General features: G+C 40.6%; 1 protein-coding gene across 2 annotated transcripts in view; it reads left to right on the top strand.

The window, feature by feature from the left end:
* The window catches only part of Aig1 (androgen induced 1), a 236,037-nt gene that overhangs the window by 44,671 nt on the left and 166,626 nt on the right, over positions 1-24,740 (top strand). For both annotated transcript variants that reach the window (XM_033763252.1, XM_010626674.2), the window contains exon 2: positions 1,162-1,317. In XM_033763252.1, coding sequence (XP_033619143.1) covers positions 1,162-1,317 — 156 coding nt within the window. The remainder of the gene's footprint in view (positions 1-1,161; positions 1,318-24,740) is intronic.

Here is a 24,740-nt window from a genome sequence, read left to right as displayed (position 1 = left end):
TGGGTGTCCCAGTACTGATGAAAGGGATGGAACTAGATACTTTTCAGGACTTTTTGTCCCTCTGTTCTGTACCTAAGTGAGGAACCATTCACAAAGCTTTTCCAGACTTTTCCCACTGCCAATAGGGAAAATTAAAACAAACAATGTTTTGTAAAGGGGTAATGAGTGAATTGAATCTTTCATAAATCAGTGATCGGTAAATTATATCCAGTAGAAGAAGCCAGAAACCTCCCTCCCCCAGTCTATCCTTGATGCTAAACTGGTAAGACTTTGACCTCAGGGAATCTAATTGTCTGCCTTTTCCATAATTTGGATTATTGCTTGCCTGGCTATAGTAGAATATACTGCCGTCTACACTCATAGCTCTGAATCATCCATAATTTTATCTTCACTTTAAAATTTTTACAAATGATTGGTTGTAGTGTTTCAGGGTTCTCACCTTGTGATAGTTCAAGTAAAACATGAACGATGTGATTCATTTTGTAATTGATTTGGGAATATACCACTGGTAGCTGTTTGGGAAATGGCCCAAATATCTATGTTTGTATTACTTTGGAGAGATTTTGTTTCATAAATCTGAAAAATCTGAGGTGGAGGTCATTTAGTTCAACTGTGAAAGTTGTTCCATGACAGAGTCTGGATCATTGTGCTCAGCTGACATCTTTATGACTCCAGGAGCAGCTTTCTAGCACTTCCTTGAGTGGGAAAATGTGTGAATCTAGGAGATAAAAGACTTTTCTTTGCTGGAATTTAGGCTGCATTATCTCCTCTATTATTCAGACTACCCTCATCCTTTTGTTTTCACTCCTTAGATGCTTGCAACTCTTGTTAGTCAAAGGCATGGGGGCAGATGGGATGCTTCAAAGCAGTGGCCCTGTAGCCTTGGCCATTGATGCTGCTTCCCATTGGGATTTTTAGGTGTGGCTTTGCGTGGATGTTTTGCATATTCCTGGGGGGAGTGGAGATGGGTGGAAGTAGTGTTTTTCAGAAGAATTTTTGCACATATCATGGTAAGGTATAAATATTTTATTATTCACTACTTTTAAGGCCAACTCTTAAAAGGGACTTCTGATCTTTTCTTACCATGTGTTGTGTTCTCTGTTTCACAGGTTGAGTCTTTTCAGTGCTTACTGACCTATCCCGGTGGCTGTCTCCCTCCAGGTCATCCAGGCTGTCTTCTTTGGCATCTGCGTGCTGACTGATCTTTCCAGTCTTTTGACCCGAGGAAGTGGGAATCAAGAGCAAGAACGGCAGCTCAAGAAGCTCATCTCTCTCCGGGACTGGATGTTAGCCGTGCTGGCCTTTCCTGTTGGGGTGGTGAGTGTGATGTACGGTGCACTGAGCTGTAGAAGAAACATGGGTCTTGTTTCACACTTGTAAGAAAGCAGGGATTATTACAAGAGATTTCTTGCTTTTGGTGATGCTGGGGGCTGAACCCAGGCCCTCTCACCACTGAGCTGGACCTGTGGCCTGCGAGTTCTGCATTTGTCTGCCAGGGCTACCAGTCACAAACATCTTTTCTTCACACTTGAAAGACTGGAAGTCTGAGATCAAGATGTTGGCAGGACTGGTTTATTTTGAGGCTGCTCTCTTTTTGGCTTCTGAATAGCCATATCCTTTGTTCATTTGTCTGTCTGTAAGGAGACTAGTCAGATTAGATCAGGGCTCCCCTAGAGGTCTCATTTAACCTAAATTACCTAAATCAAAGTATTAGGCCCATTCTCCTAATATTGTCACATGCTGAGGTTCTGGGGTTAGGAATTCAACCTAAGAATTTAATGGAACATAGTCCAATCCATCAGTTTCTTAAACAATCTAAACTTGAAATGTATGCTCCTTGGGTTAATTCTTTCCGTATTTTTGAACTTGAGAAAGGAAGTGTGCATTAACTCACACTTCTTCATTTACTTCACTGCAGCATTAGCTAATATTTAAGTAAATGCCGCTTAGTGTTTGAGTCTGTTCTGGTTTCATTGATTTTCTTTGTTTCAGTTAGAGTCCCTCTGTAGCTCATTTTCCTTCACAAGTCTTAGTTCTCCAGTATCTGCACATAAACCGTGTTACTTTAAAGGAGCCACAATACCCGGTATATTTCCACTTGTGCATATCCAGAAGCATGAGCAACTTCTTGTAAATCTGACTGTGATGACTAGCAAGAGTGTGTTATCTAATTCAAATTCAGACCTTTCTCTTACTGGCTTATTTCTGGGGAAAACAGGAGCCCCAATGACGTGGCCAGCACACGTATGGAGTCCAAGGTTCATTGTGAGGAGTTGGAAAGTTGTTGTTTAAATCCTTGCAGTGGCTGTGATTCATATTTGCTGGGTCTGTCATGGGCAGAGTCTCCGCATGTTTGGCACTGAATCGCATCTTCTATGTGCTGAGTTGTGTGCTTTGAGGGAAGTGGCGCTTAGCTCTCGAGAACAGTGCCAGGGCCAGAGGAGCTTTATAACCCAGTTACGCCGCTTCTCCTCCCTGCATCTTATTGGCAGAAAAGCTGAACACACGGGTGCTCAGACTGAAGCCATCTAGCAAATCTCTCAAATTCCATTCTTTTACATAACAGAATTAAACGCTCTATATATCATTTAGTATTTCTTTCTTTGGACTTCACTTACAAAACTCATATGCTTTCTATCAGAGTGGTCATCCAAAAGAAAATTGCCATTGGCATAAAGTGTAAAATCTGTATGCTTTCGATACAAAGCAGTTACTAGAAATCAAAGTCTGTGTATGTGTCTTTTTTGTTAAGTCCCTTGGTTCCTTGGATTTCTGCAGGTGTATCAGTGCCACTGCCCCTGGAAGTCTGTCGGGAAGAAAGAATGCAGTAGTAACATATTTAAGAAGTAAACAGGAGTACACGTTTGCTCTTAGGTCTGCCTCTCCTTCTGTTTTGTGGCCTCAGACTGTCCCTGCAGGAAATGCCGACTGATGGGTGATGTCGCCCTCTCCAAGGCTCATTGCTCCTGCCTGTCAGATATTTTTGACTTTGCTTTGGAGAAATTTTCCTCCACCTTTTTTAAGTGTGTGAGACTTGCATTTATCAATTCTCAATGTCCTTCCTATGTGTTGTGTTTGTACGTTTCATGGCTCTAAGGCAAGTTTTGGACCTTATAGTTTGCTTATTCGTTTTGTTAGATCTGATACTTTTCTCCACATTTCACTGTTTTTGTTGTCTTGTCCCTGTTGTCGAAGCAGGGAGAAGAATAAAAAACGCTCTTCATCCCCTGGGCCCTTTCCAGGCAGGGTCCTCAGCATAGCACTTGCATTTCCACAGCAGGTGGGCGCCCCTTCTGGTTGTTGTGCTCCCAGGTAGCACCCTGGTCCTGCGGTACTGCCCTGCTGCTTGGTGCAGGAGATCATCAGTGTTGTGGGGACCCCTGGAAGAAACCAAAGAATCAGTGATGAATCGGGGAGTGCAACGTCACTGATTTGTTTTAATTGTTTTTTTCCTTGGCCACGGTTTTCATCTGACGTAATCTTCTCTGGTAATTGTGAGACACTTTCTCCTTTACAATCGTTCGCCTGTTATTTTTCCTAAACCTTTTAATGTTTCTGTTTCATTTCTCTCTCCCTCTCTCTCCTTCTCTCGACATCACCCTTCCTTTCCCTCTCTTCCTTCCTGCCCCTCCTGTTGCTCCACTCCTTCCCTCCCTTCTTTTCTCTCTCCTTCTTTCTCATTAAGAAAAATTCTTGGTCACTTTTCTGTGGAAGTCATAGTTTTCACTGTTGTTTCTGTCTTACTGTGTTATTTGACTTTGTATCTGTTGGCTCAGTTACCAACAGATTTCTCACTCCAAGGCACAAAATTTACTTTGAGGCCAAGAAAACCCCCGATAAACAGGCTATCTGTGATTTGTGTTTCATCAACAAACCCTTTAACTTTATTGCAAAGTCATATTAGAGAAAATACACATTTTGCTCTTCATAACCATTTTAACCCCAATTATTTTTTTATTGAAACATTGGATTTTATAATTTTCACCTTTCTAAGATTACTTCTCAACTTGCCTTCCAGTGTCTCTGTGTCTTTGCTGTGACTTTGGAACCTTCCCCACCCCCTCTCTACCTTTCTTCAGATCCTCCAACTACTCAGAAGGTTCTGGAATCCTACTGTTGTTTTATTCTTCCTGTTAAAATGCGAACCTTGTTGGAGCAGTTCTGGGAGGACTCACTGGAAGAGGCGTCATTCTCTCCTCCCCTAGCTCTGGGCCCGGAAGAGAGGCATCTAACCTGGACCTCTCAGCACAGCACAGGATGGGTACAGCATTAGCACCCAGAGGGCAACAGATACAGCTCTACTGGGGTGATCTGTAGTATAAGAACCTCATCATGTACGACAGTGACTCATGATAGCATTGGAAGCAAACACCTCTCACCATGTTGCTTGACATGGTCATAATCTTATAGAACAAAACATCCAGATACCCCCTTCTTGAGCCAGGGCAACGTTGGTACTGGCTCCAGCGTCCTAAGCTGGAAGGTGCCAGTCCTGGGCTTGGAAACCCTGGGGTCCTCAGAGGCCTCTCCAGCTCTGCTGCGCTGACTGTGGCCCACTGCCTGACGCCTTGGAGGGCTCCCTGCTGCCTTTTCTGGCTCCTACACCTCGTGCTTTTTATTTGTCAATTTGTTACTGGGAAAGTAGTGTCATTGTTGCTTCATAGTGCAGGGAGAAAGGCAAAGGGAAAGAAAAGCAAGGTGAATTTATCGCCTCTGCTCAGATTTTCCTGAAGCAGCTGTTTGGCTTGAGCATTTCCTGGTGGGTGGGTTCTCGCTCTCACTCTCTCCCTCTCCCCGACCCCACTCAGTTGCAACCAAGGCTACAAGAAAGCCATGGGTAGATTATGTAGGATTTGTGTTTTCTACACTAATGTTTCCTCTAGTACGGAGGTTAATTGAAAGTTGACAGTAATTGCTTTATGTGAACATGAGGTACTAAATATGATTTTGTGACCCTTGGACCTCACACATCTACTTCACTGATTTTTGTATCTCAAGGATATATAAAAATAATGAAACATTCCAATCAAAGATAATTGGACTAAAGTTTTGTTTCAGCATGACCTTGAAGAAATCAGGCAGGGCTGCTTGAGTGAACATAGCATGTATCAACCTGATTGGTGCTGATTCCCATAAATGCAAAGCTGGCCTTGATTAGTGACACTAATGGCCGGAAACCACCACCTCTCCCAGAGCTGTGCAACTCATTTCCCAGGGATAACCCACGGGAGGCTCTTCTTACCATGTGCAGCTTATTTCTGAACCCTGTCATCCTTTTAAAGAAGCATTACAAATAATGCTATGACAGTATGTGGTCTAGAGGCACTGAAGTTTATTAGGAGCAGTCAAACCGACCCTGTCTTTTGTCTTCTGTGAGTTTGTTGATTTTTGTGCTGGCAGATACCGTTCTAGTTAAGAGAGTTAGTAGGCTTATGCTATTAAACAAACAAATAAACAAAAAAATTGTAATGAGTATGGAGCCCCATGATGAGTCTCTAGCATCTGTCAAGGGTAGTGAAAAAGAACAGCTATGCACTTTCCATTAATGTTCTAACCTGGGAAAGCCTGGCAGAAGGAATATTAGGGCAAACCAGCATGCATCTGTATGAACATTGCTAGAATTGGTCCTTTTTCTCTGAATTAAGCCTCAAAGCTATTTGTTAACTGACCATTTCAGGTGTCATAATCATACGTTACAGAGCATTGATGAAGATTTTATATGTACTAAACAATCCCAAAATCCTTTAAATTTGTTTGTACTTTGGTGGGGACTGCATGGGGAAACATAAGCAAACATAAGGAAAATAGAATTTTAAAATCTCAAATGCAAACTTCAAAAAAATATGTTGCAGTTATTTTTAAAAAGTAATTCCTTAAAGTCTTTATTTATTGATATACTAGGCCACCGTAGGCTATCTTGAAGAAAACTTTTGAAATATATATATTTAGATTGTCACACAACTGCAATTCAAAAAACTTTTAAAAATAATTTTTTGCATCAGGGTCTTGCTGTGTAGTTCAGGCGGGTCCTGAACTCAGTATGTACCCTAGGCTGGCCTCAAACTTAGGGTCATCCTCTTATCTCAGCCTCCAGAGTACTGGCATTGCAGGCGTGTGCCACCATGCCCTGCCTCAAAAGAATATTTTTATTTCCTATTTTTAAGGGTAAGAGGTTGCCTTAAATTGAAATCAAGCATATTAATATTAATTGCTAATATTAATGTCTATTAATATAACATAAAGAAAGATAAACTGATTTTGTTTGAGATTACAAATAAAAAGTAAATGAATTTCCTTCCATTTTGATATTTAGGGGAAAATTTTAAAAAGTGCATTGTTTACTTTGTTCTGTAAACTCTGGATTTAACTTTAAAAATAGACTTGATATCTGCTAATCCTTTATTACATTTTCTGCACAAGTACCTTTATTGAAACTCTTTTCTATTGTCTTTAAGCTTTAGCCAGTATTTTGTTTCTTAAAATGCCCTTTTTTTTTCTTTCTTTCAATATCCAAAGTTAAAAATACAGTATCAGCTTGATTATATATTCTGGTAAAACCCACTTCACTTCTGGTTGAGTCAGTCATGAACTTGTCCATTACATAGAAATGAAGCTAGGAGTTAAGTAGCCTATGAAAAAAAGGTTCACAAAAACTGATTCAAGACTCATAAGAAAAATAAGCCATATTTCCCTGTTTTCCAGGCAAAAGGCTCAGAGCAGTGTAATTATATAACCAATTCAGTGGTCTTATAATTACATTTCCAATAGTCTTTTCAGAAGACTAAGGGCATAGTATAACTAGACAGATGAACCTGACAGGGAAACAGGTTGCTTCCCAAAAATCTTTTATCTTCTCTCCTTGATGGGAACCCTGGATTGTCTGCCTGAGTGACCTGCTGGATGTGTACATGTTTATGCTGAGTCAGAGTAGTCGGCTTTCTTGATACTTGCAAGACAGATCTCTTAAACACCACAGATAATCACACTTTGTAAAGCTTTAGTGTAGGTGCTCACTTCTAGTGAGTCTACAGGAAAAGCCACACATTTTTGTCTGACCAAAGAACAGAAGCTACAGTCTAATCAGTAATTACTTGAAGTATGTGGAGCCTGCTGTAAAGCAAGTACAGAAGGTAAGGAGGCAGGTGAGGAAGGAGTAAGAATCCTTCACAGGTGACACAGTCTATGGAGAGAGATTTTATTGCTAGATCAACAAATAAATTAAAACAGGGCATGATGAGGAGTACAACAATATGTGTCTACAGTCCAGAGAAGTAACTGTGAAAACGAAGGGGATAATTTGACTGGTGGGAGGCCTTACAAGATTTCCCAGTGGTCCAGTGATTTAGCTCAGTGGTTCCACTGCCTCCCTCACAAGCGCAAGATCCTGAGTTTGATTCCCAGCACCAAAAAAACAAAAGACTTCCTAGAAATAATGATATGCAAGTTCTGTTTTAAAGAATAACCAAGAATATCTTAGATGTATAAGTGAATGATACTTTCAGCTGCAAGTAACAAAAGACCCCCAAGTATCCACCTGACTTAGTATTTCACTTCCTTCAGGTCTCTGCTCAAATGAGCACTGCTCAGCAAAGCTGTTAATAATCTATATGAATTATCCATCTTTTATTCTCTATTTCCTTGCCACGCTTTATTTTCTGATGATTACCACTTCCTGTTATATGTTTATTGTTTTATTTGTATAGCATATGTATTTTCTCTGTGACACTGGGGAGGTTGAGTTCCACTTAACACTGAACCCAAGCATCAGGAGCAATGTGAAAATAATTCAATATTAGTTGAGCATAATCTATGCTACTATAATTTAATCAATAGAGATATTTAATATCTCATAAAACAGAAAGCCTATACATGAGTAGTTTCAGGGTGGTATTGCTCAGTATCAACTTGAACATTTTCTACTTTCCACTCTCCAGACTGCCACCTTTGACCTTGGACTTGCTACCTTAAGTCTCAAGAGTTGATAAAGCACCAAGGTCCGCATCCTTTGTATCCATGTTGAAGGCATGAAGGGGGGGGGCGGGAACAATGCTCTTTAGGAGCCTTCCACGAGTGTCTGTCTCTTTATTAGGCAAATTCATTGTTCCCAGAAGTTCCAATGACAAATTTCTCCTTGGAACTCATTGGTTGGAACCATAGTAGGCTACAACTAGCTACAAAGGGGCTTGGGAAGGCAGGTGGATGTAGAATGAAACAAAGCCAATGTGAGAGCATGGATTATTGTGACTTCTCTGTAGAGCTTGGGCACATTCCTGCCCAAACAAAATCATGAGTTTCAAGAAGTATTCTAAGTACCAAATTTTGAGAATGACAGTAATGTGTAAAGTAAGTAAAACAAGATTTTAGATAATTTATTTTTTGTTATGCCAGTATGAAAAATACACACATTAAAGCTGACACGATTAAACATGGACCTTCTTGGTTATATGGGAGAAAGACCTACGGTATTTTTCCATTTATTCTCTCCCATTTTCAGTGCATTCTCACCTGTACTATGTAAGTCTAACATGTAAGGAAGTTATTCTCAGAGAAAATTAGATTTCTTAAACAAAGGACTAAGTGATTTATTTATTTTATTTATACAAAATTTTTCTGAGGTGGCCTTTGTTTTAGACACTAAGAATTGCTGAAAGCTGTGTTCGATAAGTAAATGCTTCCTTTTCCATTTCCCTCCCAAGAAATTGTAGAAAATACCATGTTCCCATGTACCGTTTCACAGAGTTCTTGCTCTCTCTGGGCAAATGTCATGAAAAGTATCTCAGAAAAGGAATATACCTTCTTTGCATATTCATATTCTTAAATAAAATATGTATTTGAAATCTGAGATCAAAATAAGGTAGAAATGGTAACATTAATAATGTGTGTATACTATAAAACAGACATATGATTGCTTTGTTCAGAAATATGACTCCTAACAACCTAGTCTTATGTATATCCTTATTTTAGGGACCAGAGACAAGATGCAAATTTGCTGTTGATCAAAACAAGCAAAAAACATACTCCATTTTTTTTCTTCTCAGCAATTCTCTCTCATTCCCTACTCCCAGTCTTTCTCCTTTCCCTCATATCCTTCTACCTGTGTTATTTTTCCACCAAAAGAAGAAAGACTAATTCAAGGTGTGGGTGTTCCTGAAATTACTGCCGTCCTGTGGGCATTTGGAGGAAACTCTCACCTGCTCTGGCTTGAATGGTGTGTGCTGTGTCACATCAGCCTGGCTAAGCAAACATTTTGTTCCCAAAGAACGGAGCAAGTGTACCTTCTACCTACACAAGATCTATTAACTTTTTTCATTTACATGTTAATGATTTTTTTTTTTCAGTACTAGGGATTGAACCCAGAGCCTTTATACTGAGCTACGTCCCCAATGATTTTATTTATTATTCTAACTTTTGAGGCAGGCTCTTGACAGGTTACTCATTGGGCTCAACTTTACAATCCTTCTGCCTCAGCCTCCCAGAGTGGTAGGGTTACAGGCGTGTGCTCCCACTCCCAGTTCGATTTGCTTATTTTATCACAGACAGCCAGTCTTGGATAGGACTTTCACTCATGGTGCCATCTTACAGACCTCCTAGGAAAAAGCACTGGGCAGTGATGGCTGAGCCCGAAATGCTGGAGGAAGGAGGAGGAGACGGAGAGAGTGAGGAGAGAAAGTACAGGCAGAGCTCATGTGTAACCCTACTACATAAACTCATTGTCTCCCCAACTCTGAAAAGCAAAATTTCCCTCTAGAGAGTGTTGGTCTGCTCATTTGTAGGTTGGGTCTGTTGTTGATTCACACAAATGTACTAGGAATTTGGGCTGTGTCGGTGAGTGCGACAGGAGGGAACTCTATTCCAAGGCCCTTCAACCCTCATCAGCTTTTGTGTTTTGCTGGCTTCTCTACTACTTGGTTCGTGCTTCACTTGGAGGAGACGGAAGAGGGACATGAAATAAGAAAGAATCCAAAACATGAAGCAGCAGTATGCTTCCATTTAAAAGCGGAACTGGAGAAAGCTTACCACTTCCTCGGCCAGTAATAAGGAAGTTCCCCTCCCCCCCTATTTTTTGCCTTAAAAATCAAGTATAAAATCAGAAGCCTGTCTTTGTACAGGCAGAAACAACAAAACAGAAAGAAGCCTCCATGCACCCAGGGCTAAAGAATTACAAGCACCTTGGGGCCCTGAGGACTGTACTTAGGAAAATGAAATTACCATTTAGGTGACAAAGGACAGTAACCCCCAGATATATTGACATAGAACCTTGTTGTCTGAATGTTCAGAGATAACTACTCAGAGTTTTGGAAAAATAGCACATACCCAGGGCCTTTGCTGTTGCTTCTGTCTTTCTTTGTTGTGTTTCCAGCCTATGTGATGGAGCAATTGAACTTGGGCTTCCTGAGACTTCTCACCAGCCCTCTTTCCACCATGGCAAAATGCAGACAACCCAAGAGTCAAAAATGTAGAGACAAGACCTGGTATCTACAGGCTTGCTGTGGACCAGGCTGAGCGCTGAAGGTTTTACTCTAATGGCTTATTTAACAGTCCCATTAGGGAGTCTTTGTCATTCTCACCTACTTTATAAAGTTTGTTCCTGTTTTATAGTTCAGCTGCCTGAGGTCATACAGCTAGAAAATGGTGCTGGTGAGTTGAGCAGGATTTGAACCCAGACGCTGTAGCTAGCACTAGTAGAGTTGCTTACTCAACGGCTGGTCCAAACTTTCACATAAGCCACGCTGTGAACCATTGCTTTTCAACAATTGCTTCACAGACACTTTCCGCTGTGTATGTAAGCTGTGTAAGCTTGAGTTGGCCAAAATTTCTGATTCTGGAGAATGTATCAGAATTAGTTAGGGAGTTGCACAGAACAGTGAACAAAAGTCACTACTTCATCTCTTTCTTTGAGGTACTTAATAAATGACTGTGTGTGTGTGTGTGTGTGTGTGTGTGTGTGTGTGTGTGTGTTTTGTTGTTTCGCCTTCATGAATTGTTTGCCATTTCAGGGCCCGTGGTTTTACAGCTTTATAGACCAATTTACAAAATAGGAGTTTTGACAAGAGAAGAAAATCTTTCCTACTTTGTCTTCTCATTTTAACAGTCGCTTACATATTTGAACTACTATGTATTTACCCTCTGCTTGCTTTTAATATGTGAAAATAAAGTTTTATCAGCAAAACTAGCCACATTTGAAAAAAATGATTGCTAAATGTATCCAGTATCATCTGTAAACTATCTCTGGGCTTCCAAGGTAGCATGGTTTGTAGCTACATGATTGCAAAAGAATATTTTTGGTAAGAAATGATCCAGTACATTCCACTTTAGCTACAGTATCCTAACAAATGAATTAGGCCTAGTCAGTAAAATATTTTATTATGGATCCCTGAAAGCCATTTTGTTCTGTTTATCAAGAGCCAGGTGTCAGTCAAATCTACTTTTCTTTTTAAACTTTCGGTTTGTACCTGTACCTATTTTCAAAGAGGACTTGATGCAGAATAAGTTATATCAGTTAACCAAATAAAATAGTATCTTGGGTCCCCATATTGTTCAGCAAAGGACTCCTGTGAATAATCTTGCTTGTGTGGGTAGATTCTAAATTAGGATCTAAGCAAAATTGATGTGCTTTCTTCCTCTTTTTATCTGGAAAAAAAGGAAAGCCAGGAAGATGGGCAGAATCTTTTGACAGAGCTCCTAGCAATTTCACTTAACAAAGGTTGAGTGCTGATTCCCACAGGCTGTTAGGCAAGATCAAATGATTTCACTGACTCTAGAATGGATCTTACATAAATAGAAGGCATTAAGCAATAGGAAGCCATTCATTGCTGCAGATTGTGAGGCTGGAAAGAGGACCAAGGACCTTGGGGAAGTGGCCAGTTCTTGCTCTGCTATCTGTTTAGAGAACATGCCTGCTGTGCTGGTCCTGGTTAGTGATGTTTGAGGAAGAGCATTTGTGCCTGAAGAGTCTCAAGCAAAAAGGGTAGGAAGGGAAGAGAAGGAAGGAAGAGGTCTAGAGGATAAATTTATCCATATGAAGTTGATTTTCTTTGGGTTTCCTGGCTCTTGTCACAGATTAGCATCAAAACAGATGTTTCTCACCAATCGTGGCATCTTGCTGAACTGCTGATCTTCAAGCAATTAGTTGAGTATAACCTCCTGTCTCTTAATTGACAAGAAAGTTTCTTACACACACACACAAACACACACACACACACACACACACACACACACACACACACACACACACACACACACACACACACACACACACACACACATTCACACACAAATCTATAATTGGTCAGCAGTTCTAGAGGGGCCTAAGCTGATGACAAGAGCTTCAAGTGCATCAAATGCCAAGGAAGGAAAAATATCTTCCAGTGAGGCAGACAGAGTGTGATGCTTGGGCCACATAGATACATCGTTGAGGCATTTCACTTCCATAGATGACTGTTTGCTTGCTACTCCTTCCACTTTACCTACATAGCCTAGATCACCACAACAAAGTTTAAAAGGCAAAGCAGAAGTCCACACAGATTTCCACAGTAAGCATGTATTGTTTTTATAGTGAAAAAGTGGAGTAGAAAGGTATTGGAAAAGCTCTGAGACAGCGACTCTCGCTTGGGAAATACATAACAATCATATTTGCTAATGTGACTCATTTAAAGATGTTCATTAAAATTAAATTAAAGGGAGAATTGTTGAGAGAGGAAAAAAGGAATATTGATAGTTGTCAGTATGACGTGACCACACTAACATACCAGTGTCAGAAGTTCTTTTCCAGTTACAAATTGGGTACACAGTTTGCCATACGCTGTTGTACATGACATTTTTTTCTTGTTTTTGAATATCGTACTTTTATTTATATGTAACATATATGCATAAACACATTTTAGACTTAAAATAAACAAGACACAGAAAACCATAGCTTTTCTCCTTTCTCCGTAGCAGTTCCAGACAGGTGAGGGAAGCATTTTTGGGTGCCTTGGTGTCTTGGGACAGAGCTCACATATCATGATCCAAAACCAAAACCCAGAGGCTTGTTTTATCAATGCTTGAGCTAATCCTTCAGTAAGTAAAGTCATGCCAATTACATGATTATGAATAAAATTGAAACCCTAAAGATAGTTTATGATGAAAAATATTCAGGTAGGGGCTGGGGATTTAACTCAGTGGCATCACATCTGCCTTGCAAGTGCAAGGTCCTAAGTTTGATGCCTGGTATTGGGAAAAAAAAAAATTCAGGTAGATTAGTTTGTCTGCGCTCTCCCTACAGGTGGCAAAATAATATGGAGAGGCAGAAAGGGAGCTGGAAGTTTCTGTGTGAACTTGAGGTCAGCACAAGGAGTGGTGTCACATGATATTAGTGACAGGTGATCAGATTTCTAGAGTAGGATGCATCTTTGTACTGTAGGGATGACTTGCTAGGCAGAGTAGAATGTTCTCTTCAGTCGCCTGGGGGCCTTGATCTCTATACAAAGCTGAAGAAGCACTGCTGTTGTTCTTTAACACGCGCAGGCCTATTTATTATTAAAATCACTTTTCTCCTGTTAGCATTTTCCTGGGAAGGCTGTCATTCATTTGACTAGGCGTCACCTTCCACTGTTGTAGCAGCATTCTGGTGAATACTGACTGTGATGCACATTGTACTGCAATCAAGGCACTGAATGTAGATGGTCATTGAGACGTGGTCATTTAATGTAGGGTGCTTCTATAAACGCATGATCTAGTTCATTTATTAGCATTTATTACATAATATTCTTAATTTTATTCTCAGATGGCAACTTTAAATTCAAGTTGCAGTTAGCTAGATGTATCTCTTATGTACTTACAACTACTTTTTGGATAGTCATGTTGATATAATTGTACCTATAACTAGACTATATATATACAGACTTGTATTATGAAAAAAACAAAAACAAAAACAGAAAGGGTCAGGGATTTAGCTAGTGGTACCACTGCCTGCCTCGCAAGCACAAAGACCCGAATTTGATACCGGTACCAAGAACAAAAACAAAAACAAAACAAAACAAAAAACAAAATAAGAGACAGTAGGGGTTTAATTATTCAATGATTTTATAATGGAAAAATGATGTTTTAAGAAATAAATATATCAATGCTAATTGACCAATAGTGTTTCTCTAATAAAAATAGCCTTATGTGAAGTTTATAGATATCTGTTTAATTATTTTACCTTTTTGCCACTCAATATTAAAAGAAGCCTTTATATTTATTTTGGTGTGGATTCAATTTAAAATTAATCTAACTTTTTTTGGGGGGGCGCGTTTTTGAGACAGGGTCTCACTGTGTAGTTGAGACTGATCTGGAACTCACTATGTAGCCCAGGCTAGTCTATAACTCACAGCGATCCTCCTGCCTCACTCAGCCTCCCGAGTGCTGGGATTACAGGCATGTGCCACCATGCCCGGCCAAAAATAAGTCTAACTTTGAACTAAAAAAGGAGGGTTAGTTCTTAGACCCATAATGTTGGCATGTCCACCTGACAGAGGGATCTTATCTGTGAGAGGCATAGAGTAACTGGATATAGTCAGAAGAGCAGGAGCTTGGAGTCAGAGCCGAATGCTGATTCTGGTTCCAGGACTTCCTGTTGAAAAAGTCCTAAGCCAATCAGTATCTTGGTTTTCCAATGTGACAGCTGAGGTTAAAAAAAAAAAACAAAAAAACAAAAAAACAAAAAAACCCCAAAACTTAACTCACTGAGTCATTTTGAAGGACAATGAAAGACAGCAAATACCTAGGACAGTTTGTGGTATGTGATAAGCAAAGAGTGTAGCTTTGCTTCCATTTGCCTAAAAACATGGTCTCATACCATAGAAGCACATTAAATGACAGCATCTGTTGGTTCATTATTATGTTGCCCCATCTCAAAAACTCATTCAAAAGATCAAAAATTTGAGTTCTTGCAGTTCCAAGGATATGTTAAGGCCACCCAAATTTGTGGAAAGATTTCTGTGGTTCATGAAAGTGAAGGTAGTAGTATATTTGTAATTGGGGGAAAGACTCTCATAATATTAGGTAAAAACAACAACAACAACAAAAACAGAAAAATAAGCCACTAATTTACAATATAAATTAAGACTAGGTCTGCTCTATTGTAACTTTCTCACCAACAATTTACAACTTAGATCACGTGAATATCTATAATTTATTTTCCAATGAAAGTCAACAATGAATTTACAGAACTGGGAGTACAAATTAATAGGGAAAACAACAAAACAAAACCCCCTATGATTTCTCAAAAGATCTTACCTGTCTTAGAAAACACTTCTTTATTTATGCCAGTATTGATCTGATATCAGGCTTGTTTCCAGTTGTGTTTTTTTATTTTTGGGGGGCTGTTAATGGGAAATTCTCCTCTGAACATTCTTGTAATGTCTGCTGTTCTTTGTTTGCAAGTGATTATTAGACTATCGCTTTCTAAACTGAGTGCTACAATAAAATATGACTGTGTCAATGTATGTTGGTTGCCTTAGCCTAAGAGAATCTAACCACAGTCTTCTGCCATATCCCCTAGCAGAGACCTTTAACCCTTATTTGCTGCTTGGGAGAATAACTCCGGGGCATTTATCCCATCACACAGCCTGATGGTTAAGTACTTGATTCCCTTTTCACTGCATGTTTAATGTTTAGAATAGGTTCACCCCAGCCTCCCGCTATAGTTCCTTTGTATCACCATCTGGATAATACAAGTCATCTTAACTCAAGATCCCTTTTCAGAACATAGTTGCAGCAGATATACCAAGGTTAACCTAATGTATCGAATCCAGCTACACTACTGTGTGTCTGTCTGAGCATCTGATTGCCCTTTCATAGTGTCTGTGCAGTAGGCAAAAATCTTTGTACTTTTCCACCTGAATCACAGCTACTCCTAATTCATGCTAGTATTAGTGGTACCTTTGTATTTCTTGGCCTAGTTCTATAGGGAGACCATGAAGCAGAATACACAGTTTCCTCCCTCAGGGCCCCATCTCTCCATGATCTGTGGGTCTCTTACAACACGTGCCACCTTACTCACAAGGCTCGCCTCCACCAGATGCTTTCCAGGCGGTGTCATGAACTTTGACTGCCACTTGTCACCAAAGGACACCGCTACCACAAGAATCCAACCCCAGGCTACGTAGGTGCTATTGGTGGGAAAGAAAATGTAAAATTCATCATTCTTATGGTTCAGTAAGTAGTGAACTGACCAGACAGAGATACCTGACACTATAAGAGACAGCACAGCATAGTGTCGTATCGATGAATATCAGTGAGGCTTCAGTGCACAGGAACAGTGATGACACAGATCCACCTGCAAATGCAGAGCCACCTGTCTTTGTTTTGTTGATAGAACAAGATACCTGAGGCTAAGTACTTTAGAAAGAAAAGAGGCTTTTTTACATGATGGTTCTTGTTATGATGTATATCTGGATGTCCCACCAAAGCCTCATGTGTTCATAGGTGGGGCTTTTGGGAGGTGATTGGATCATAGGGGTGTGATGCTCATCGGGGTAGATTAGTCCCCTGATGAGTTCATAGCTACATATGATGTTGGCAGGTGAAGCCTAGAAGGAGGGAGAAGGTGGGTCACTCCCTCCCTCTCCCTCCCTTCCTCTCTCTGTCTCTCTCTCTCCTCCTCCTCCTCCCCTCCCCCCCTGTCTCCCTCTCTTTCTCCCTCTCCCTCTCTCCCTCTCTTTCCTCCCCGCTGTCATGCCATGAGCTGTTTCTCCTCTGCCGTGCCACCCTGCCTTGGAGCCAGTCAACTATGGACTAAAACCTCCACAGCCTGAACCAGAATAAAACTCTCTTCCTTCATTTTCTGGGTGTTGAGTGTTGTGTTCCAACAACGAAGAAAATAACCAAGACAGTTCTGAATTCCCAGGAACTCAGCACTTTGCTTGGCTTCTGGTGTGGGCTTCATGCTGGTTTAATTTATAGTAGAAAAGTGGAAAAAAGCAGGTGTACATGGAAAAGCACAGGTGTGAAAGAGAGGCGCCAACTTGCTTTATAAGAACCCGCTCCTGTAGTGGTCAAGCCACAGGGTACAAGAGAAGCATTACTCTGGTTCCAACCTCCAGAACCTGTTTACACCATTATATTGGAGAGTGAAGCTCACGTGAGTTTTGTTGGGGGCAAACCAGACTCAGACCGTAGCAGTTCCATCCACACAAGCTAATGTTCCGGGGAAAGACTTGCATTTGAGTAAGAAAGGGAGTATGGAACCAAGGCACAAGGCAGGCAGCAAATCATCTAAGTCACTACTGCTCCATCCTGTGGATATGAATCTTCTAGAAGGAAGATGCCTCTGGCCAAGCACTCCTTGTTGAGATGCTTGAGATTCCACTCATGCGCTCATTACCAAGTAACAAAGACAAGGGTGAATTCTCCTGACTTGTCCTGCATTCCATGCTGCTGTCTGTGGCCCTTGTGTGGTGTGTTTGATCCAGAGGGCCATCTTGGTGATTTTTCACTATGAATAACATTTCCTTTTTCTTTGGGTTTTTCTAGCGTGATCATACCTACATTTATTCTCTGCTAAATCTTTGCATTCCTCATAAATACAGGCATTTCTGGGGTATTTAGAATTATCTATGAAACAGTCTCTCTCATTTAAGTTATCCATTCATCTAATTTTTAATCTGTTCAAAGACATTTAGAACTCACTATGTGTGAAAAATGATAACGAGGTTAAAAGTATCAAGTCTGGGGTCCCACTATCTGACTTCACATTCTGGTTTGGCCACTGTTAACCTTGACACTAGGAAAGTGATTTAAACTCTCTAGCGCTAAGTTTCTTTTTCTACAAATCCAGAAAAATAATAGTAGCTATGGCTTGAGGTACTACCTCAAAATAGTTGCTATTTTTGAGGAAGATCTTGCTTCTGAAGTCTGTGCCCTCTATGTTACAGACACCAAATAAATGTGACCCGGCCTTGAAGTCCTGAGAAAGATTTAATATATATGGTATTCTCAAAATAATCAAACAAAAGGAGAACAACAGTTGGGGGGGCAGTGAGGATTGTAGGGAGAGTGGACTCCAGCGGGGCAATGTGGGGAGGTCTTCATGACAATGGAAGTCTCATACACCCTGATCATGGATGAGGTTACACAAATCCATACTGTGATGAGATTTCATGGTGAAGTGTACCCTCCCACCCCAGAAAAAGGAATGCATGTAAAAACTGGTAATTCTGAGCGTGGTCTGCAGTTTAGCTGATAGCTTTATACCAGTGTCCATTTTCTGTCTTTGACAATGCTTTGTGGCTGGGTAGGGTATTGTTGTTGGGAAAACGGTGTGAAGGATACACAGGATTACTTTGTGGCATTTTTTTTTTTCAACCTCGCATGGGTGAAAGCCTTAGACAATTTCAAAATGGAGTTGAAAAATAAAACTATAAAGTACTCCAAAGAGAAGTCATAGTGTAGTGGAGAGGAGATAGACCAGTCTTTGCCCTCATGGAGCTTACAATCTACTGGGAAGAAATATTATTTATTAATTACACAGTCGATTATGTCAGCATAATTAGGTTTGGTATTGCCAAGGAAAAGCATAATGTTGTCCACCAGCATGCGGAAAGAAAAGAAGCTGGTGAGGGCAACTCAGGAAAGCTTCCTAGAGGCTACAGATGTGAGCTCCCAGCTATATGGTAAAGGTGAGTGGGGTGGCATGGGGAAACCTTGGGGGAAAAGTTGGGGTCAGTGTGCATGAGGGCGGAGGAGCTCTCAAGCAGCCTGGAGGAACTAGTAGGTTCTTCTGACAAGATTGGGGCAGGGGTGACTGTGCAATGCACAAAGAAGTGGGTACCTGGAAACCTGTGATGGCTTTGGGAAGCTGCACATAGTCGGGTGTGCAGGGTGCTTGGAGGAAGCTGGGAAGGGACTGGGGCAAGACCATAAAGGAAGACTGGTTTTATCCTGCAAGCAAAGAGGATCCTTTGGAAGTTCTGAGTCAAGAAGCTCTTCAGAGCTCACTCTAGAATCAGAAGAAAGCTGAAGCCAGTGAGCCTAGCTAAGGGGCTGCTGCAGTAGTGGAGGACAGCGTCAGAATGGCCTTGAACTGGGGTAACGTCAGTGAGCCCTGGACACAGGCAATGGCGAAGGGGTCACTGTGGAAGGAGGCGCAGCAGGCGGTGGGGACCTCGGACCCAGAACTTCATCTAGCAGTTTCATCCTCTGGGGTGCTCATGTGTCCAACACACCCACTGCAGCATTCCTAGAAATTGAAAACAATGAACATATCTGTTAGCAGGTGCTTAAGTACATTATGATGCATAACCATACGCTGAGATACTGTGGGATTTAAAAAGAGTGTTTCCGTAAATATTTTTATTTAAAATAATTGTGCACAACTAGGTATAGTATGACCTGATTTTGTAAACTAACGTATGGAGTGCATTATAGGTGCATTGTAAAAGATCTCCTTTTGACAGTGTATCTCTGAAGGCTGAAATTACAAAGAATTTTTATTTTTTATGTATTTTTGTGAATATAAACTTATTACAATGTTTTCAGGCTTAAAAAACATCTATCTGTTGCTTTTCTTTGTGAATGGCATTGTCTTAGACTGGCGCCCTCTGAACAGTTTTTCTGAGTGATGCAGGTAACCCATCTTTGTTGCTATAATCTGAGATTGGCTCCTTTGTAAAGAAAACAGATGCCTATAATCCCACTACTCTGAGAGGCTGAGGCTGGAGAAGCCAGCTCATTCTCAGCAATTTAGTGACAGAAGTACGTTGTCTCAAATAATAACAGAGCTGGGATGTACCTTAGTGCAAAGGCCCCAGGTTCAATCCCCGGTACTGCAGAAAAAAAGGAAAACAGATTTGTTTTGGTTCACCTAAGGGCCTTGTGTGGTGATGATCTTCTCACTGGCAAGAGTGCTGTAGCAGCACAGACTGCCACAAGAGCCAGGAGTTTGTGTCCGTCTGATCTCTCCCCCTCTGTAAAGGAATTTGTCTGATCTCAATCACTTTCCAAAGGGCCCATCTCTAAATTTCATAAAGATTGGATTAAGTTTCCACCGTTTTAATTCCATTTACATATGACTTTGGAGATTAAACTTCTTCGTCAGTTTGAGAGGGGAAAGACGCAGATGGAGAACCTGTGCAGGAGGGAGCTTTTGGGAGATACGCTTGTTAGGAAGTGAGGAAGACACAACTTGGCCAGGCAGAAGCTGGCCTACATCGCAGTTGCAGTTGAGGTACTTGGGGCTCTAGAGCTGAGATGGCCCTTCATAGTTGACCTAAATTGCGGCAAGAGGGTTTGGTCTTTGTATTGCATGAGCATTGAATTTATTTAGCCTGTCCACTTCCCAGGCAGTAGCATGGCTTTAAACAAGACAGTAGCCTATAGCCAAGGTCAAGCCCCAGTGAACCTGGCTGCTGAGAACTGCCAGCTAGTGATATCCCTAACAACTGAGAGCAGGATGCACGATAAAGGTACTGCAGCGTCCACTACAGCCTTTTGGTATAAAAGTATAAAATTTCTTTGCAGATTTTACAGCCCTTGCTTATTTAACAGACATCTTTTACTCATACAAAGATAAAGGAAGGAAAAAATGATATTCTCAGTACAGAAAAAAAATCTATGAAATTAAACTGTTTAAATTTACAATATTTTAGCAGTTAGGAATGAAAGCAATTTGTTTAACCTGATCAACAGTATCCTGTCCAGCCTTACCTCTCGCTGAAGGCACAGCTGCTCTATGGGCCAGAAACCCCAAGTTTAGTGACCCACACCACGCTTTGAGGTCTACCTTGTTGGCACAAGCCACGTAGTGCTCTGATTCTGATACTATTTTCCTCCCAGGGAGTCCACAGTACTGTGTTTGCTACAGTTCTAGTTTTTTTTTTTTTCCTCGTCCTCCTTTTTCCTCCTACCTGATTCTTTTCTCCTCCTCCTCTGTGTCCTTCTTCTCTTCTTCCCCCTCCTCCTTCTGATTTCCCTTTCTTGTGTGCTCAGCAATGCATTTAAAAGTGTGTTTATTGTAGTTTATTTAGTACCTACTGTTTTATAGCAGAAAGATTTTTTTGATGTATCTAGTCCACAGTCCTGCAGAAAGTAAAGCCCTGACTGTTTTCACCAAAGGAAATTTTTCCTCCTGCTGCTTCAATTTTACTTTTTGTTTTTAATTTATTTCTTAAATCCTTTGCAGTCACTTTTACCGTCTCCTTGAAAGCTCTGTATTTTCATATGTTTCAGTTTTGATTCTTTGACCTTTTAAATGAGCAATTAGTTTGTATTGTTTAGTTGCCTTTTTGTCGTATTCCTCTTTATGTATCTTTTTACGTTGAAGTACATGTGAATACATTCCATACTCTTTACATGTGATTGCTGAACATTAAATTGATTAGTTCTTGGCCCAGCTATTTGTGGAAGGGTAGAACTGGAGACAGGAGAGGGGAACTGAGCTGGGGCAGTTTGAATTTCTGTTTTCCACTGCCACTCTGCCCTGAAGAAAGGCTCCTGTCTGTCAACCCATCGCACTCTGACTCGTTTTCATCATAACCCTTTGTAGAGAGGCATGAGGCGTGGTCGTCGTCACGTGAGCACGGGCGCATTACTGTCATTTGTTTCTTTTCGACCTTCACAGAGCCACATCCTCTTTTGCAGAAACGACACACGGGCCTGTTTGCACATCACCTGTCACCTGTGATACCCTTAAGAGGGGTAAGAGCATTTCCCCCCAGCTTCTAGGCATCGAGCACTCGTGTTCCCAGCAGGGGTCATTTAATGTCCCTCAGGGAGTGCCACCTGAAGAGCTCGCTGATCTGCTCACTCAGCCAGGGAGTGATCGGATCTCGTTTCTTCCTTCAGAGTCTCCCTCTGTCCTCATTCAGCTTTTTGAACTTTTGGCAGGCAGCCTTTTTAGAGTGCTGTTGGGATGATGAGTATTTCCCACGTTCATCATCGTCATTTGTTAAGGTAAAGAGCTTTCAGGCCTCTGTCTTACTCTAGAAATCTGGAGGATGACCGTGAGATAATTGGAAGGCTTACTTAAACAGGAGAAGGAGTTGTCTGATAGAGATCTGAGAAGGAATGGGTTACCAACATAACCTGGAAAGAAGGCATTCTCTTCTCTGTACAATGAAGGATGACAAACCCCACAGCAAGAATAAAGGAGAAATTGTAGGTCAATAGGAAGAAAATGGAAGGAGATAAAGATGCTTGCTCCAGCGGGCGAAGTGGGGTCTGGCCCATAGAGAAACTGCAGTATAATTTATTCATTTATTTTCCACATTTATATCACACACATGCTATATGCCAGGCCATGGGGAATGAGAAGCAAACAACACACGTTCTGTTCTCTGATTCTTCACAGTGGAGCTAAATAAGGAGCAATCGGGCACAGCAGAAACAAGAGCCTGCTCATTGCTTCTCTCCTCTGTGAGAAGTGATCAAGAGTATCGATCACAGGAATTTGTCTTGTTTGTTGCTCTTTCTGAATTGCCTGGCACACAGCATAGATGTTATATAAATGTGGAGAACAAATGAATAAAGCATATCACTGTTTTTGTCTGGGATAGGAAATAACAACATAGTAATGATCAGTTACAATCAATCAGAGTGCTAGTTGAAGTTCAGGAGCATAAGCAGAAATTGGAGAGGAAGGCACAAACCAAACTGTATCCGCTTCTGTAAGAACTGGGTTTTTGTTCTCACATGATTTCCTAGAAATAATTAGGGACCTACATTTAGATAAGTGTGGATAAATTTTAAGTCTGCCTAAAAAGTAGTAGTTGAAAGTTGGGAAAAAGTATATAACCTTAATATGTTTTAGACTTTGTATGAAATGCTGGTTTTAAGGCAATTTGGAGAGAATAGGGTGTATAACAAAACATAATATTACTCACAGATTTCCAGCTGCGGGGAGAGGAATTCCATGTCACTGCTAGGAATGAATACTTGAAGCTTTTTATACTTGGAAACAAAAGATACTGTGATATTGTAGAGGGCTTCGTGCTTCACTCTGCATTTCTGAGTTTGAGGGTATGGTAGAGGGAAATAAGCCAAAAGTACATGACCCAGGAAACCCTGGAAAGGGGAGATGAGAGGATAAAAACCACACCAAACTGCAACATTCACTCTACATGGGAGCCATCAGAGCAAGGCAGGGCTGTATCCAGAATGTACAGCTTAATCCATGCCCTTACTTCATGCATGGAGAAAGAGAAATCACAATTGGAGACGTCTTTAAAGATCATCTCTAAACAACACTGCAAACATGCGAAGCAAGTCATGAGAAGGACATCTAGAAGGAAGGTAATAGAACCGAACACAAAAATTGAATTTTTTCCTATCAGGATTTGATATAGGACATAAGATTAATACATTAAAAGAAAAATCAATTTTATAAAGTCATATCCTGTTGAAGCCAAAGACTATTTATTTGTTTCCTCCCCTCTGTCCTCTCTTCTTTTATCAGTGGGTGTCTGAATGCCATGTGGCCCTTCTAGACCAATATCGAGATTAGTGCTTGTTAGCCTTCTTCATAGCATATTGCTATGCATCTTGTTTTTAGAGGCTAGTGTTATCCTGTTACCAAAAATTGGATAAAAACATTAGAAAAAAGTTATAGAAAAGAAAATTATAGTATAGTATAGTATAGAGATGAAAAGAAAACCTTTAACAAAATATCAGCAACTTGATTTTACTAAATTCCCCAAATTACCACTAATTATTAGTAAAGCTTCTTCTTAGGGGTGGACAAAAATTGAAATGTAGACTCCTATCAGATCAATGTGAGAAATTTCTTTAAAAAGAGACAAGCCATGCATCTTGTTTTCTTTTGGCATTAGCTTCCAGTAATTCTTGGGGTTCAAGTGGGGTACGAATGCCAGCTGTGTCACTCTAGTGTTTGGCCTTGAAGCTTTGAGGGCTGGAAGGGACTGGCCTTCCTTTCTCAGTTCAAGTCCAGTATTCTGGTGCTGACAGCCAAGAAGCACAGTAGGGGCACAGTAAGGAATAGCTGGCCACTAGTCTTAGCCAGAGAGGGAGCATCTTTTTTTTTCTTTTTATTGAGTTTATTGGTACAATCTAGGTATACAATACAGTTACATTGCCTTGAAGCTTTGAGGGCTGGAAGGGACTGGCCTTCCTTTCTCAGTTCAAGTCCAGTATTCTGGTGCTGACAGCCAAGAAGCACAGTAGGGGCACAGTAAGGAATAGCTGGCCACTAGTCTTAGCCAGAGAGGGAGCATCTTTTTTTTTCTTTTTATTGAGTTTATTGGTACAATCTAGGTATACAATACAGTTACATTCATCCTTGGGCTTCTGTACACTTACATAATAGGTCTTGATTCTCACTTTTTCCCCTTGTCCCTGCCCTCCCTTCACCCCCTCCTCCCCTCCTCATTTACAAACACTTTATTTCCATTTTTTCAGTTTCTCGTATTTTTTTTCCTATCCCTTATTAACTTTCCCCCACCCTTCCCACTTTCCCTACACCTTTAGCCCTTTACTTCCTATTTCACATTATTAATTATCTCATTAGGATTCTGTGTACTATTATAGTTTTTCACACCAAAGAAACTATTTGGTATTTCAGTTAAAGAAATCTCTGTATAAACATTAAAAATAGGGAATCCTAAAATAAAACTAAAAAGGAAAGTAAAAGAGAAAAGGCAATGATGTAACATTAAAATAATCCTTAATTCTGGAGATGAAAATGGTCCCTGAACATATTTAAATTGCTTCTTGCTCTTGTAGTCTTATCTTATTCTTTTTTTCATTATTTAGAGAATACTTTATTA

The sequence above is a fragment of the Fukomys damarensis genome, unplaced genomic scaffold, assembly GCF_012274545.1.
Source record: "Fukomys damarensis isolate Sample0158 unplaced genomic scaffold, DMR_v1.0_HiC HiC_scaffold_14, whole genome shotgun sequence".
Classification (NCBI taxonomy): Eukaryota; Metazoa; Chordata; class Mammalia; order Rodentia; family Bathyergidae; genus Fukomys; species Fukomys damarensis.
This window is presented reverse-complemented; position numbering and strand designations above follow the sequence as displayed.